At 43.2% G+C, this 17,622-nt stretch overlaps 1 protein-coding gene across 2 annotated transcripts in view; it reads right to left on the bottom strand.

Annotated features, from left to right (window-relative positions):
• sox13 (SRY-box transcription factor 13) overlaps window positions 1-17,622 on the bottom strand; it is a 58,874-nt gene that overhangs the window by 22,901 nt on the left and 18,351 nt on the right. For both annotated transcript variants that reach the window (XM_008300197.1, XM_008300196.1), the window contains exons 2-3: window positions 2,848-3,064; window positions 2,624-2,726 (exon numbers count right to left, since the gene is read on the bottom strand). In XM_008300197.1, the coding sequence (XP_008298419.1) occupies window positions 2,624-2,726; window positions 2,848-3,063 (319 nt within the window). In that variant the 5' untranslated portion in view covers window position 3,064. The remainder of the gene's footprint in view (window positions 1-2,623; window positions 2,727-2,847; window positions 3,065-17,622) is intronic.

The raw sequence follows: 17,622 nt of genomic DNA on the forward strand, positions 1-17,622 counted from the left end.
GGGGGATTGTCTATGAATAATTTTTCCAAACCTTTTTCCCACAGAAGAAATATAGTTGTATCACGCTGGGACTGTTATTTTTGTTACCTTTTCTCTGTTGCTGACCTGTGGAATACATTTTTTTTTTCCTTTTGAGAGCTCAAAGCCTGCATTCTGGTCCTTCCTTCCACCTCCACTACCACCCCAACTACAACAGGTTCATTGTCCACCTGCACCATCCAATGAGTTCTGAGGCATTTGGCTGAATATGAGCAGAAACACTTCAGAATTCATCTTGCTGCTTTTGTCAGCAGGCACATAATCAATAAATATATAAGAACCAGTTCCATTGGCAGCCACACACGCCATTGCACTACCACCACCATACTTCACTGATGAGGTGCAATGCTTTGGATCTTGAGCAGTCCCTTCCCTTCTTCACACTCTTCTCTTCCCATCATTTTAGTACAAGCTGATCTTTGTCTCATCTGTCCATAGGATGTTGTTCCAGAACTGCACAGGCTCTTTTAGGTGTTTTTTGGCAAACTCTAATCTGGCCTTCCTGTTTTTGAGGCTCACCAATGATTAACACCTTTGTGAACCCTCTGTTGAAGTCTTGACTTTGACACAGATACACCAACCTCCTAGAGAATGTTTTTGGTCTGCCCAACTGTTGTGAAGGAGTTTTCTTGACCAGGGAAAGGATTCTTCTGTAATCCACCACACTTATTTTCCTTCGTCTTCTGGGTCTTTTGGCGTCGCTGGGCTCACCAGTGTGTTCTTTCTTTTTAAGAACGCACCAAACAGTTGATTTCACTACACCTAATGTTTTCGCTATCTCTCTGATGGGTTTGTTTTGATATTTCAGTCTAATGATGGCTTGTTTTCCCGATAGTGACAGCTCTTCATATTGAGAGTTGACCTCCCGAGATTCCAAACACCACACTTGTAATGAAGTCAAGACCTTTAATGTGCTCCTTGGAAATGAAACAATGAGGGAAAAACTCACACTTGGCCATGGAACAGCTGAGCAGCCAATTGTCTAATTATTTTGGTCCCATAAAAAGGTGGAGGGCACATATAAAATGTGTTGCAATTCCTACACCGTTCACCTGATTAGGATTTGAATACCCTCAAATTACAGCTGAAAGCACAGATACAGCTGTTTTAAATTCAATAAATATGGAGGCAAACAGTGAGTACACGTTACGTTCAGATCAGATTACAAGTCGGTATACAAAATGTACGCAATCTGAACACTTAGATGATTAGTGGCTTTAAACATAATGGATTTAATTAAATATATTATCATTACAATTTGGATCTTATTTTCATAGTAAAATCAACAGTCCAACATTAACAATCACTTCATAGCATGATTGGTCAGTTGTGTGGAGATATTCCTAACTTCTCTGCTGGCCAGTGTTAACATCACATTAACATTACATACACTTCAGGACACATACGTCATCACCTATACGACACTTGTATACAAAATAAAAACACATCTAACTGACACAGAGCCTACAGCTTACTCTGCAGTGGAGTTTTATTCACATTGCTGCTTTTGTTTATGATGCACAGACATGTAGGAAGCTAAACACACTGCTGCTTTTCTTTAAACTTAATTTGTCATAAAAAGAAAAAGCAGACGAGATGTGGACAAATTTCAAATTTCCACCACATTTCTGAGGTGACAGGCAGTGCAGACAACCCACTGTAAAAAATACAGTTGAGTAATTCCATTAAAATTTAAATTACATTTAAATTAAGTGAATTAATGTGGTTTGTTTTGTATTATTGTGACATGCAACTACATATAATTCAGAAAACATCACCAGTTAACTCCTGCATTATATATATTTTTTTGTGAATGTGTTCTCAAAGATAGTACTTTTCACAACAGCTTACATTTTTTCATATTTCGTTCACTTATCCAATATTGCAATGGCATAATGAAAATATGAAAGTGTCAGGCTTTTATCTTTAATAGTTCCTGAGATGCTGTCATCCAAACCTGCTGAAAATGGGTAAATAGGCAATTGAAAAAAATAATTCTTTCAGAAGGTACTTGGTATATCAATCGAACATTTCACAGATACCATTTTAAATATTGATAGTAAATATTGATAGTGTTTGAAATCAAATCAGAGATGGTCGAGCAGGAGGGTCCTGATAATGTGAGATGGAATAACATTGTCATCTATACATGTGGCTGTGGCTCAGGTGTTAGACGGGCTGTCCACTAATTGCAAGGTTGGCAGTTTGATTGTTAATCGCTTCGCATGTTGAAGGGTCCTTGGGCAAGACACTGAACCCGAAGTTGCTCCCGATGGTGGTTCTTTGGAATGTGTGTGAGTGGAAAACATTGTAAAACGCTTTGAGTACCACTGAGGTTGTGCTATATTAGTGCAAACCATTTACCAAATACATAAACAGAATGAACACTCAATCTGCAAAGCCAAGTCTAAATAAAAGAAGTCACATCTTTAACTTCACAGAGTATTGTTGCATTTTTAAAACTGCACCAAAGTAACCGTCCCTTACCAATAAATTCTAGGACATCTTATTTTGCAGATTTACATGTGACTGCTTTTGTAGAAAGGAAAGTAGGTGAGAGACAATGCTAAGAGTTTAGACAGACCTTCCTTGAAGTTGGATTGTTGTTCTGATTGATCGTGCATCTTAGCCTCCTTGACTCCAATGGGGCTTTGCCTGTGAGGTAGCTCCTTACCTGGAGAGCCCTCCTGTCCGGGTACAGAGAAAACAAAACATCAGTTGACATCATACCAGGATAAGGAAAAGCAGACATACCAATCTGTGACACGGCCTACGTTTTCTTGTCATGCTCTTTGTAATAATTCTTACCGAAGGGGAGCGGGAGAGTGGTGGGGTCAGTTGGCGGGCCTCGAGCAGCTGATTTCCTGACCAGTCACGTGATGGAGACGTCTTAAGAGGTACAGCTTTAGTATTGATTCCATCTGTTCTACTGGACTCCTCCTGTTCTACTTTGACACCAGCACTTGCCATGTTGACATCCCCACGGGGAAGGAGGTGCAGCGCTGGAGGGCCCGGCTCAACCATTCTGTTGAAAGACAAAGATAACACACAATACCAGTGACTGTGAGCTTGAGGCACTTGCTATGCTATTTTGTCAATTCTCGAATACACTGAAAAGAAGAAATCAAGATAACACAAATTAATTATAAGGGGGAAACTTCTGCAGCATTCTTTGTCTTCTAGTTTATTGCATTGACAAAATTATAATCCACGATCATTTTTTTCATTCACTAAGGTCGCAGGGGGCTGGCGCCTTTCCCAGTCGACTTAGGGTGAAGGCAGGGGACACCCTGGACAGGTCGGCAGTCTATCGAATAGAATAGAATAGAACTTTATTGATCCCTTTGGTGGAAACCTCAGGGAAATTGCTGAATCGCAGGACAGACAACCAGAGACAGACAACCAAGCACACTCACATTCACACCTACGGACAATTTAGAATCACCAATTAACCTCAACTGGACTTGGACTATGTTGGAGGAAGCCGGAGAACCCGGAGAGAACCCACACTGCACGGGGAGAACATGCAAACTCCACGCAGAAAGATGAACCGGCGACCTTCTTGCTGTGAGGCAACAGTGCTACCAACTGCGCCACCTTGCAGCCCGATAGGTTTATCACCTCTGCCAAATATAGCAAACACGTTAAAACAGTGCTTTAAAAAGAACTTTCAAAAGATGGCGTGCATTGACAGGAGTCAGCAGCTATGCTAGCACGGCTATTAGTTGAGGCTGATGGGAATGCCACCTGTTTCGTAGACGTTGGACAAAGAGAAATGGCTGAGGGATCCTCAAATCAATGACAATACATCCACTGGGGACTTTAAATCTCTGGAGAAAATTACACTGTCAGTTACATGACCGAATTTCTATCAAAATTTCAACATTCAAATTGCTAGGTTTTACTTTTCCATTCTTTTGATGGCTGTCATGTTAACCGTCAATAAAGTCTCCGTTGTGGGTGTTGCTGGCGTCTAACGTGTGAATTTTAGGGTCTGGTTCATGACAACAATTGAAGTCCATTGTTTACGGTGACTTCTGAAGTCAAGGTTTAAAGGTTAGTTGGAGGTGTTAAAGTTACTGCAAAGTGTACTGCGAGAGTGTGTGTACGTCTGCACTACTATGTGACAGAGAATAATGGGAGGTTATAGAGGAGGAAGACAGACAATACCTCAGTGAGCGGGAAAGGGAGAAGAAGGAAGAGACGACAGGTTGAGTGAGAGAGCTCTGAACCACAGTGAACTTGAACAAATCAACACAGGCTTGTGTTTATGTGTGTGTGTTATTTCCCAGCTGTGCAGCAGGAGGGAAAAAAACACAGCAGACAGCAGAACAAAACAAACAGAACACACAAGGGCAAAAAGTGCACATATATATATAAAGAGGCAGAAAAAAGCCATTGTTGGAGCCAGGGAACAAAGGAAGCCGGGACAATGGGGGAGAGGCTGACAAAAGCCGCCGGCCGCAGGAAACAGGCCGGATAACAATGCCAGCGGAATGTGCCGACCAACTCGGGAACACAGCAAAAAAATGCGGAGCGCCACTGTTCTACGGAAAGCATAATAATGATTAGAGCCCCCCTCCACTTCATCCAGCTCTCCCAGCCTGTGTACTGTGTTTCCAAACAAAGTCACCTGTCTGCCAGGGTCCAAGGCTCCAAACCGCAGTGAAAAATAAACGTGTGTGTGTGTGTGTGTGTGTGTTTGTGTTCAAAGCTATACAATAAAATGGAGGCACAGATAAGAGGGAATGAATTCCACCTCTTTGTGGTCATTTCTGGAAATCTTCTCCACACAAGAAGTGATGAATCTAAACTTAAGTAATGCAACACAAAAATGTCTTCAAAACACCAGTGATGGGAGCTCTGAAATTTGGACTCAATCACCAGCAAATTATGGAGGCTAATGCACTGTAGTCTGGGGTAATGGCTCATCAATTTACCTTTATGCCCTGAAATGATTTACATTTAGAATTGCAGAGTTTTCTTCAAACTAAGCAGTTGCTTACACGCTGTGCTCCTCACTAAATTACGTTTGTATATCACTGAAGCCTCAGCATCATGTTTGGTGCATTTTCAACCTCAAATGCAAAGCTTATTGTTTATATTGTGAGAAACCTGCATTGCTTACATGCATGTTTTTTTTACGTGATGACCCGTGCTTTGTGCACTGCTACAGCTCTTGGAAGGTAACTGCCATCAATAGTTGATAAAAACAAATTGCATCAAATCACCAAGTGTTACAGCATGTTCATCGTCCTTATGCACATGTGAGTTCCACACATAAACATAACAAGAGCCATCTGGCCCAAACACTTCTCCATAGGGCTCATAGTTGTTAGAAGTACCACAGGGTACCTTTAAGTTCAACTGAAAAGCTGCCCTGAAATGACACTCTGTCAACCACTAGTTCAACGACTGTTGTTACCACAACAACTAGGGTTGGGCCATATCATACCGTGCACGGTAATACTGGTGTAATGTTAGGGGATGATATGAAATTGAAATATCGCAATAAAATTTGAGTGAAACGTGCATGCGCAGTGCCGTTGCTTTCGTCCAGTCTAATGCACATGGAGCGAGAAGCATGGTGGGAATGCAGTGCATCGACTGGGGCTGGACCTCGGAAAATGCGGTAGTTGTGGTGGTGTCCGGATAGCAATTCTGAGATCCGAATAGTCGACTGCCACCCGCCGCTACTCTCCCCCCGCCCACCGCCGCCAGCACCCAGTGGTGGAAACAGAACTGTGACCGCTATCTTAAACTAGCATGAGCAGCCAAGTACTGCCTGTGCGTCCTGCCCACTTCCACCCGGTCGGTCCGAAATACTCACCTGCTGCGATACACCCCCTCCCCAACTGACGTGGTGGTGAGACGAAAGAAACTGGCTGCAAAGTTTTATGTTGCAAAGCAACTCTACTTTACTTTTGTGGATACTATGCATTGTTATGCTCAGGATTTGTAAGCTCATTTAATTTAAAATGCCTTTTGATTAAACAAATTGTCAGCAAGCCATTTACAACTTATGCACTTTTGATTTTGGTACAATATAGCTTTAATGCACATCAAAAACAACTGCTTGCTAAATAGAAAATAAATTGTTCTTTTTTAAAATTTGCACCAATAAAGTTGTGCAGTTTTGAAGTATTTTGTCTTGCGTCAATGATATCGTCAGTTATATCGTTATTGCAAATTTTTTCATTTTATCGTGATAAACATTTTTGGCCATGTCACCTTGCCCAAACAACAACTACATTATTTGAAGTATTTGTATTACACATTGCTTTACACATGTAGATGTGTATTTTTTACATAGAAGTAAATGTTTGTTGGAGACATCCTACAAAATTTTGGAGAAATGGGAACACATTGTCTGCCATTTAACTTTAATAACCATCATGATGGGGACAAATCACCATGATGGCGCCGCAGATGGCTGCCTCGGTGCAGAGCTCTGCAGTACTTGGTAGTTTGTGTTAGTTTTTCCAGTGTTTCTCAGCACATATTAGTTTTACCAGCAAAGAACTTTTAACATCAGGCAACACAGTCCTGATGTTTTTCTGCAGACTTCATTGGACATTTTGGTTGGAGGAGCAGCTATCCTCTGCAAGTGTCCCAAGCGCTTTGTCAGTAAGGATTCAAAGTCGCCTTGCCGAGCATTCGCCTGGCAAACCTCCGCTCCCTTGCCAACAAAACGGAGGAACTGCTGCTCCTAACATGGATTAACAGGGACTTTTCCAACTCTGGTGCTCTGTGTTTCACAAAAACCTGGCTGAACGGAGGCATCCGGACACAGCGCTACATCTGTCGGGCTTCCAGCTGTTGAGAGCAGCACAGAGTGTACGGGGAAAATGAAAGGCAGCGGATTATGTTTATGGTGCATGGACATTACAATGATGAAGAAGCATTGCTGTCCTAACTTGCAAGTGCTCTTCATCAACTGCAAACCTTTGTGTTTACATCCCTCCTCAGGCCTGTATCAGTGCAGCGCTGCAGCTCCTGGCCAATCAGGTGACTGACACTGAGCAGCAACACCCGTACTCTCATATTCTTATTTTTGGGGATTTTAATAAGGCGAAATTTACCCGTGAACTGCCAAAATACAGACAACACATAACCTGCCCCCCCAGAGACAGTGACATTGTGGACTACTGTTACACCACCATAAAGGATGCCTGTCACTTGGTCCTCAGAGCAGCTGTGGGACTCTCTGATCACTGCCTGATCAACCTCATCCCAGCCTACAGGCAAAAACTGAAATCTGCTAAGCCTGTTATTCTCGCAGATTAATCGTAGCAACTGGACTTGCTTGAGTTCCTTAAAGTTCTTTCATCCAAGAAGCTTCATCAATTCTGACTGACTAGTTGGGAGTTCCAGATACATATATCCTTAAGGAGTCATGACCACCTGAGTTTGGTTTCAACTGGGGGTTGTTACTCCTCCCCCTGTTGTTAAAACTGTGAGGAGATGGACCAAAGAAGCAGAGGAGGACCTTCAAGCCTGCTTCGACTGCACTGACTGGAGCATCGTTGAAGCTGCTGCTGACAACCTGGATGAACTGACTGACAACTGTGACATCCTACATCAGCTTCTGTGAGGACATGTGTGTCCCACCAGGACTCGGTCAGGCCAAAGAAGAGGCCTACAGATTGAAAGCCACCACTCCTCACCTCTGCTGGGAGCCAACATCAACAACTGGCTGACAACCTGAATCTCTTCTATTGCAGATTTGAAAAGAACCACCGCACAACCCACCCCTACATCGACCATCTCTCCACACAGGCATCAACACCCCCCCGACCCCGCCACCCAACCTGCACTCAAAATCTGTGAACAAGACGTCTGCCAGCTCTTCAGAAGACAAAAGACCAAGAAAGCACCAGGCCCAGACCGAGTCTCACCTGCCTGCCTGAAAGTCTGTGCAGATCATCTGTCACCTGTCTTCACTCAGATCTTCAACAGGAGCATCCTGAAGTCTCTTCCTGCTTCAAACGTTCCACCCTCATCCCAGTCCCCAAGAAACCCAAGATCACAGGACTGAATGACTAACAGACCCGTTGCTCTGACATCTGTGGACATGAAGTCTTTAGAGAGACAAGTGTTGGCCCAACTGAAAGACATGACCAGACCCCTGCTGGTCCCCCTGCAGTTTGCTTTCCAAGCAAACAAGTCAGTGAATGATGCTGTCAACATGGGACTGTATTACACACTGCGACATCTTGACAGACCGGGGACCTACACGAGGATTCTGTTCATGGACTTCAGCTCGGCCTTCAACACGATCATCCCGGATCTCCTCTTGCCCAAACTCACCCAGCTGTCGGTGCCAGACTCCACCTGTCAGTGGATCACCAGCTTCCTGACAGACAGACAGCAGCAGGTGAGGCTGGGCAGCTTTATGTCAGCGCCCGCACCATCAGCACAGGGATGTGTTCTCTCCCCTCTGCTATTCTCTCTGTACACCAACGACTGCACCTCCTCCTGAAGGCTCCTGAAGTTTGCAGATGACATCACTGTTGTTGGACTCATCCAGGATGGTGATGAGTCTACATAAAGAGAGAAGGTCAAGCAGCTGGCTGTCTGGTGCAGTCTCAACAACCTTGAGTTGAACACACTCAAAACAGTGGACATGACAGTGAACTTTAGGAAGAACACCCCTGCACTCCCACCCCCTCACCATCCTGAACAGCACTGGGGCTGCCATGGAGTCCTTCAGGTTCCTGGGTACGACCATCTCTGAGGATCTGAAGTGGGAGATCCACATAGACTCTGTGGTAAAGAGGGCCCAGCAGAGATTGTACTTCCTCCCCCAGCTGAGGAAGTTCAACCTGCCACAGGAACTGCTGACCCAGTTCTACTCCGCACTGCTGAGAAGATCATTGGTGCCCCCCTGACCCCCTTCCAGGACCTGTACTTCTCCAGAACGAGGAAAAGGGCAGGAAAAATCCTCTCTGACCCCTCTCTCCCAGGGCACTACCTTTTTGAACTAATGTCGTCCGGTCGCTGCCTCAGAACTCTGAACACCAGAACATTGACGCACCGGAGCAGCTTTTTCCCACAGGCCATCTCCTTCATTAACACCAAACCAGTTAACCACAAATAGACTCTTCAAATAGTGGACTCATGTGCAATGAATAGTTCATTCTATGTGCAAATCATTTAACACTGTAATTTATCTTATCTTTTATGTAAATATAGTGGCACTGTTTTTGTTTGTCTGTTTGTTTTGTAGGGATTTAGATCAAGATTTTATTTTATATTTATTACTTACTCTGTTACTGTCCCAACGTTTTACTAACCTTTCGTGAGTACTATATTTCATGTAACCAAGGCAAATCCCTTGTGTGTGCAAGCTTACTTGGCAACAAGACTTTTCTAATTCTGATTCTGATATGTAAGGCAACAAATGAAATAACTACACACTTTAAAATCTGCTACAAATGCAGTCTCCAATGTGTAGGTGACAAAGCATCACGATCTCACTTATTGTGGCGCTGTCCTCCAGCGGCACTGATCTGAAAAAAATCTGTTCAAGCATGTTAATGCAAAGAACTGCCCTTGAGTGTCTTGACACATACAACTTCAAACTCATGGTTTCAGTTTTTAATTATATTGTACTTGAAACCATTAAATGTAAGCACTGCAGTTTTTTTAAATTTTTTTTTTACCACTGCCACCTTTGACACAAATAAATATGAATGTATATGTCAATTTCAAACTTTTAAGAAAAAATGGCTTTTAAAATATTTAATAAGGAAGGAATTCCATTCATCATCTCAAAGACATGTAGAACATATTATTATGAGAGCTGCATATAGCACTAGGACTTAGGCATGCTGCCAATAGGTCCAGAGGTCCCAGCATTGCAACAAAAAAATCCTGTGCAGCCCCAAAATGCATTATCCCCATTAGCCACCATTACGAAAGAGATATCTGTAAAACTTTTGACAAAACACCTCCGACTGCAACTTCTTTCTCAAACTCAACTTTCAAATTTCTGTGTATATTTGAATATTCTAAGAATTATCCTCAGATGCCTTAATATCATTACTCCAGCCAATATTGACAGGCAGTCATGAGACTTGCATCAAAACGGAACAACGACCCATAGTCACCAGCCATTCAATTTCCGGTAGCCATCATCAGGCTGCTAGGATGCTGATCATTGGGTCCAATGATGGCTACTGCTAGGATAGGAGGATACCAAGTTGGTCACACCTGTGTCCAGTTAGGATGATGAGAGTGATGCTGTTGTCCTGCTAACGGAGGATGCGAAAGCTAGCAGCAAAGCTGAAGCTAATGAGGAGCTCCTTACTGACTCCTCAAAAAGAGCGTCAGAACACTTTGTGACAGACGGAAGGACGACATCCCTTCGCCTCTTTTGATGGAGTCTCTGTGGCACAGATAAAAGGGGCTGATGAAGATAATGCTGGCAAAGTACAATATGGATGTTGCAGCTGCTCAGTGTTGCAGCTGAAAAGCTGTCAATGTCAAGGCCCAAGGTGACAGTCGAAACCTCAACCTCATGCTATGAGAGCAAATTGCTTTCAAGAGCAACACATACCACCAAGCAGGTTTTCCATGAGTACGTAGATGTGACACCCCAGAAGTCACACACTGCCGGGGAAACCCCTTTATAACCCATCCAACAGCATTTAACTGTCCTGGAAGTAAAAGAAAAAGGATTCCCAACGTGTGAAATCTAGTAGCCTTTGATCTCCATTTCGAAACAAGAAGCTCACCATGTCATTGTCTGGTCAAACTCTGCCCTCCAAGACCGAGCATCTGCAGCTTTCCCTGACTGATAAGTCGTACAAATCTGTCACGACCACTGCGCATGCCCTAAATGCCTCATCACTCCTTCTAGACTGCTTGGTGGATGTCCTGGAGGAGGCAGGTGTAAGCCACAGTACCAAGGAGCTGTGGGAATACCTCAGTGTCATCACAGACCAGTGCCTCAATCTCACTGGAGCAGCATTGTAGAAAGAGCTGTCACCATCATTGTTTTCCAGGAGACAGCAGGTTGGCTGAGTCTTAGAGGACTCACAGACTGACAGAAAAGAGACATTCTAGACAAGAGTGTCGACCCCGCTGACTTCTTCAGCACTGCTGTCGGCACCATGCAATGGTACAAATAGAGAGAGGCCCTGCAGCTGTGTCTCCCTGGAAAGGCCCAGGTAGTGTCATCAGTGCAGCCTGCCCCCGGCATGGTTACACAATTCTGGGCCATACAGCTGGACCACCAACTTTCAAAATCCTCTCGACATCCAGCTCCTCAGATGACAGCCACGAACCATTGGGACTACAGAAGTGGGTGTGGCTTCAAGTATTTCCTGAACTCCAAAAAAGGAGGAAAGCTGTGTTCAACACTGGATCTGCATGTGATGAATCAGCCTCTAAGGACATACAATTCCAAATGCTGACAAATGCCACTTTGTACCTTTATTGCATCTAGGTGATTCGATTACAGCAATAGAATAGAATAACACAGAACAGAATAGAAATACTTTATTGATCCCCGATGGGACATTCTGTATAGATAGCCCTGTAGGATGCACATTTTCACATGACAATTTATCCCCTTATTTACGATTTGCATTTCAAAGCAAGATATAAGAATACCTGATTCTATCTTTTGGTCTCTCACTGAGTCCAAGGGTGTTTGTCAAATGGACAGAGGTGGTCATTGCCCTGTTAAAGTGACAGGACATCTGCATAGCAAAGCAAATAGACGACTGATCAGAATGAGACATAGTAGCAAGAGAACACACCGGGATGGCTGTAGATCACCTACCAAATTTCTCTCACAGGAGGTGTCACTAGAAGTAGTTTTGTCCAGAAAAGTGGTACTTACAGATACAAATCTAGATGGCTGGCTCGAAAGGGCCTGTAGGCCACTACAGATTGGTCACATGAACTGGCTGGAACTGCTTCCAGCCTTTCTGACTAAAGCACTTTCTCCCGTTGGTGAGAAACCACCAGGTTTTGATCAGACCAGGCAACACTATGGTGGTAGCCTACATAAACAGACAGGGCAGGCTATGGTCCTGTTGTACATGCTGGCTTGCAAACTGATCATATGGAGTAGCATTCACCTGTTGTCACTGAGAAACAGATTTACTGTCCAGGGGAAATCTACAGTATGGAGACAGGATTCTCAATCCACAGGTGGCAGCCCAAATGTGGGCCTGCTTTGGCTAGCCACAGATGTCCACCTGTTTGCTTTAAGAGAGGACGCTCAGTGTCCCAGTTATTTCTCCCTGAACAATCAGGACGCCCCATTGGGAATAGACAGTGGTACACAAGTGGCCACAGGTGCTACTTTATGAGTTTCCACTACTTGCCCTGATTCACCCCACACAGACCAGAGTGAGGAAGAGGGGTCTAACAATGATACCTGATTGAGCCCCAGGTTGAATATCTGCCACTGTCTAGCAGATATGATGCCACTCCTGTGAAGTCAGCATTGGCCATTTCCGCTGAGAGATTTCCCGTCCTCATCCAGAATGCCTCGCCCTATGTGCCTATCTTGGGGGAGGTCAAATCTAGATGCAGTGGGACTTTCCCAGAGGGTAAAAACCACTATTCACAGTGCAAGAGTCTTTTCCACAAGAACGTTGTATGAAAACAAATGAAGGGTGTTTGAAGAGCAGTGCAGGAAATCTCAGATCATTTCCCTTGCTTTGTAGCAGCAGTTCTCTCTTTCCTTCAGGAGCTGCAGGACAAATGCAAGGCCTTTTCTACTATGAATGTGCATTTGGCAGTCATGTCAGCCTGCAATGTAGACTGTGCAGACCACAGCGGGAGCCAGCAACACTTTGGTCCGTCCTTTTATGAAAGAAGCATGGTGGCTCCACCCAGTGTTTTAAACATTTGTCCCTTTATGTGATTTATCTCTGGTACCTGACACTGTCTCTCATCTTAAACCGCTGGATTAGGTGGACATGAAGACACTATCTCTTTATTCCCACATCAGCAGAATGTAAGGTAATCTTAAGGTCATACTCAGACCCAAATCCTGCCTTTGTGCCAAAAAATCCATCACTGGGGTGTGTTCCTTCAGCGCTAGAGGCAATTTGTCCCTTTTCCTCTCCTGAACACAAGTGCCTGCATGCTCTCTATGTAGTGAGAGCTTTGGGCGCTTGTACTGAAAGAACATAGTCTGATTTACATAGTCTGATTAGTTGTTTGTTTCACTGGCTAAATCCCATGTGGCCAAGCCCATTAGTAACCAATGACTATCCCATTGGATTGTAGAAGCAACTGAGATGGCCTACAGCAGCAAGGGCATGAAAATCCCTTTAGGGTTCTGTGCCAATTTAACCAAAGGTATTGCAATTTCCTGTGCTCTCTTTAAGGTTGTGTCAGCAGAAGATGTACAGCAACATATGCAGCAAGCTGGGCTTCACCTCTGATCTTTGCATGGGACATCCTCGATAAACAGTCTAGGCTCAATCTGACAATCTCTGCATTTCTACCAGGGACGTGTGGTCAGGGTAAAGAAAAAAAAACATATAATGATAAAATAATTTAAATGGTTATATTTATCCAGTGATTTGTACTATATTTATTTTTTCATTTAGCCTCACCAATTTTGATGATTTTCACCTATTTTGATCAAAATTGCTGAATTTTCACAATTTCCTATTCAAGCGCTTGGAAGAGAAGCTGATGAGGCAGTGGCGAGCTGAGCCTCACCTTGGATTGCACAATCCCTCAGTGTGCAGGCTGCCTGCAGTGACAGCATGCTGCTGTCTGGATGTCGCCAATAACATGGTTCAAACACATTTATTATATGAACTGATTTTCCATAGTTCAGCTGATGTATATAACAATGTACAGTGTTTTTTGTCACCAACTGTATGTGTGTAACGTGTTTCGTGTGCTGAGTGATCATAAGGCAGCTGAGAAGAGGTTCCAGGTGAGGCAGGCAGTTCTCTTGCCTCATGGCAGGGGGCGCTCTGACCCCAGACATACTTCTTGTGAAATTGCAGCGAAGAAAGATAAGGACACTTTTACAAAAAAGTAACGGACATTTTGTCCACAAGGAGCAGCGCATGGACTTCATTCTTCTCTTTTTTTAATGAAATATGCGTTTTGAGGGCTACAGTTTATATGTATAAGGAATGCAGATATGAAACATAACCTGTAAACTGCTGCCAATCAAATGGCAAATGAGCTACTGTGTAGAGTGCATATATTTGTAAATCAGATTCTGATGAAGTCAGTGCCTCACCAGCCATGAACCTCACCGCATGCCACTGATTTCTACTTAGAAAGAGACTGAAATTCACATTTGAAAGAGACGTTGAGGTTACTTATCTTGTAACTCTGTTCTCTGATAACAGAGTGGAATGTGTCTCCCCAAATCACAATCCTTGCATAACACAGGGAGAGGTGGACTGTCTTGAAAGACGGGTGATGTAGCACCAACCACTTTCGTAGGGAGGTAGTGGGGCTCCACCTTGACGCAAGCGTCATGGGTGGATAACTGATATCGTGGCTTCAAGGACAAAGCTAAGAAACCATTCACTCATCATGAAACACCTCTCTTAGTTCATCAACCACAACAGTGGTTATGAGATAATAATCTCAAACTTTCTATTATGAATATCTATTCAGTGGAGGTTTCATATTTGTAAAATCTCCCCCCAAAAAGGCCAGCTCTTACCAAAGTAGAATAATATTACGATTGCATTTCAGCAAAAAGCTGCCTACCTGTCTGGGCACTAAACCAGTGAGGATTGGACATGAATGTGTGTTTTTTTTTCCAGGCTGGGACTTAAATGCGTTAGTTTTGATGAATTCATTACAGAAAAAATAGTGTGTTAAAAATAATGCATTTAATCACATTGTGATGCCCACAGCCACACAGAAGGTTGCAGGACCCACACACTGACAAACACCATCGCCACATGTTCAGTTACTTTGAGTTACAGTCACATAAATTACACACACACACACACACACACTAGAAATTGGTTTATTAGCACTTTGACAACACTGTTTTCTAGATGGAGGGCACACATTTAGTTTGCATTGTTTGTCATTTTGCTATTAATTCATTTCTCTTTTCTTTGAGTTACCTGGCTGCCGTGTGGCATTTCCTGGTTGGAGACTGACAAAAGATGGGGCTGAGGGAGGAGCATGGCTTTATTCTGAAGGCCCTCTCTCAGACCAGACCAAGAACTCTGACATCACAGGGGGGATTTGGGTTTCTTTGTATTAGTTTTAGTTGTCGCCTATATAGTTCCCCCTCATGCGTTAAATTTGGTCTGATCAGCCAGTATATATGTTGCCCCAGCATCTCAGTCTGGGAGGTCTGTTAGTTGAGTTAATGTTGAATTTTGTTTGCCTTATTTTTCAGTTATATTATATTTATACATAGTTATATTTTGTTGACCCCTTTAAAGGGCCCTACAACTCTGATTTCAGTATTTTCAGTTGTTTTGTTGGTAAAATTTATTTTTTGTTGGAGAAAATAAACTTTTCTTTTGTGAACTTTAACTCTGTGTTTTTGTGCTTTGACTGCTTGGTGACACACACCTTTGTCAGTTCCCTAACTTCTTGCACACCGGTAACTCTGATGCACACACTCCAGCTTAGCAGGTGGCATGAATGAAAGTTTGCTACCAGCCATGAAGAAGATGCATGGGATGTATTAAGTGATGTCAGAGTGGAACGTTTTTTTTCTTATCACGGCCTTAATGCGAGTCCACAGGAGCGAAACCTGCCAAAATTGCATTAAGTAAAAGTCAAGTCTACTTTATGCAAATGAGCTTGCAGGGGACGCTCCAGAACACGATGCGGGGCGTTTCACATACACGATAAATGGTATATGTCTGTTCATTGTTTCAGTCGTCAGCCAAAATTGATCTGAATTGAAAAACTTCACTTATTGTGTCAAATTCTTGCTATTTGATTTTTTAAAAAAGCGATTTATAACGATTAATTAATTACAAAGCCTCCAATTAGATTGTTTTAATCGCATCCCACCACTAGTATTTATACATCAGTGTGTATAATCATATAACACTTAGTTTAGACAAATGAAGCTCACCAACAAGCCCCGTAGCACATGAAAGGAGGAGAGACAGCAGTCAAACTCATCAGATGCCACCAGCATGACTACAAGGACATCAGTTATTTGTCTGTGTCTGTATGTGGATATTTGTCTATGTGGCATGTCTTATGGTCAATATTATTTTAAAAAACAACTGTTTTTGGTTTAGACAGCACAAGTTTGCTTGTTCATTTTGTTGTCGCGTGATCTGAATGTTACATAAAACACGCTAAGACTTGATATCTGTCATATTCGGAGTAAATTAACAACATCTTGAAACCCGCAAGATTCCAATCCTATTTCACTGCTGCTTTTAGATGTGGTGTGTAAATGTACCAAATGTTAGTAAGGAAACTGGACGGAGGGATGAAGCTGCTGAAGTGAGAAAGTGCTCGGCCAACATTTGTGCAGTAGCCAATGCTGTCAGCGAGGGGTTGATTGTTGATTGTGCGACAGTGGGGGAGAGTGGGGGCGTCTCGCCGGCAAAGACAACATATCGAGTTCAGTCCCACGCTACAAGTTATTCCTGGGTCTCCCCTCCACGTTCCTCAGGGGTTAGACTGTAGAGCTGCCACAGGTGGCTTTCACACGCCTCTGCACAGACTCTGAGACTGTGTGTGTGTTTGTCACCCTGTGCTGAGGTATGCACACAATCTCTGTGACCCACGGAGCTGTTGACAGCAAGGAATGAGTGTCAAGGGGCATGTATGTTTTACAAGCACAAAGGTGTTTTTTTAAACAATGCCTTGAGCATCTTAGCGAGAACAATGCAAATCGCTCAAGGTTATCGCCTCCCTCCACATCACTCTCATCTAGTTAAACACGCACTTAGCCTATTGGCAGCTGACTGCACTCATGTGGAACCTGACCTTGTGCATGCATATACATAATGTGTATGTGATGTGTGTGTGTTGCATGATTTCAGTCGGGCCTGCATATGTATATATACACACATACATACATATATACATACACATATATATTTAGTTGTCACAGGCATTTCATGACAGAGCTCCCACAGTAAGTTCCCAATCTGCTGTGCAACCGTGTTAACACAAGTGTGAACCGATGTATAAACAAATGTTTGGGGAAATGATTCAGAGTATAATTGCATAATCCAGCATTCCTGGCCACCTAGAGAGAGTCTCATCGGAAAAAAGAATCTCATCTAAAAGAAAGTCTTTTTAACATACTAGGCGTTGTGTCCACACCATGAATCTCTGTGTCATCTTTGCTTCTGCATGGAAATAATAATAATAATAAAAAAACGATTACCTCTGTGATACAAGGGTGTTTATCTTTAGCTAAGGATTCCTCATGCACCCAACTGCAGCTGGTAACTGGTACCAGAAAAGTAAACAGCATTACACCAGTAATACAATACCTGGGTACATTTCAGAACTCCTCCCAGGGCCTCTTAGATAATCAGAGCAACTGCTTTTAACTGCTCCATAATCAAGGCTAGTGGGTAAGGTAGCCTTTGTGGTGGCATCGTCAAGGCTTTAAAATAGCTTTCCTTTTTC

The sequence above is a fragment of the Stegastes partitus genome, unplaced genomic scaffold (genome assembly GCF_000690725.1).
Source record: "Stegastes partitus isolate 25-593 unplaced genomic scaffold, Stegastes_partitus-1.0.2 Scaffold1509, whole genome shotgun sequence".
Classification (NCBI taxonomy): Eukaryota; Metazoa; Chordata; class Actinopteri; family Pomacentridae; genus Stegastes; species Stegastes partitus.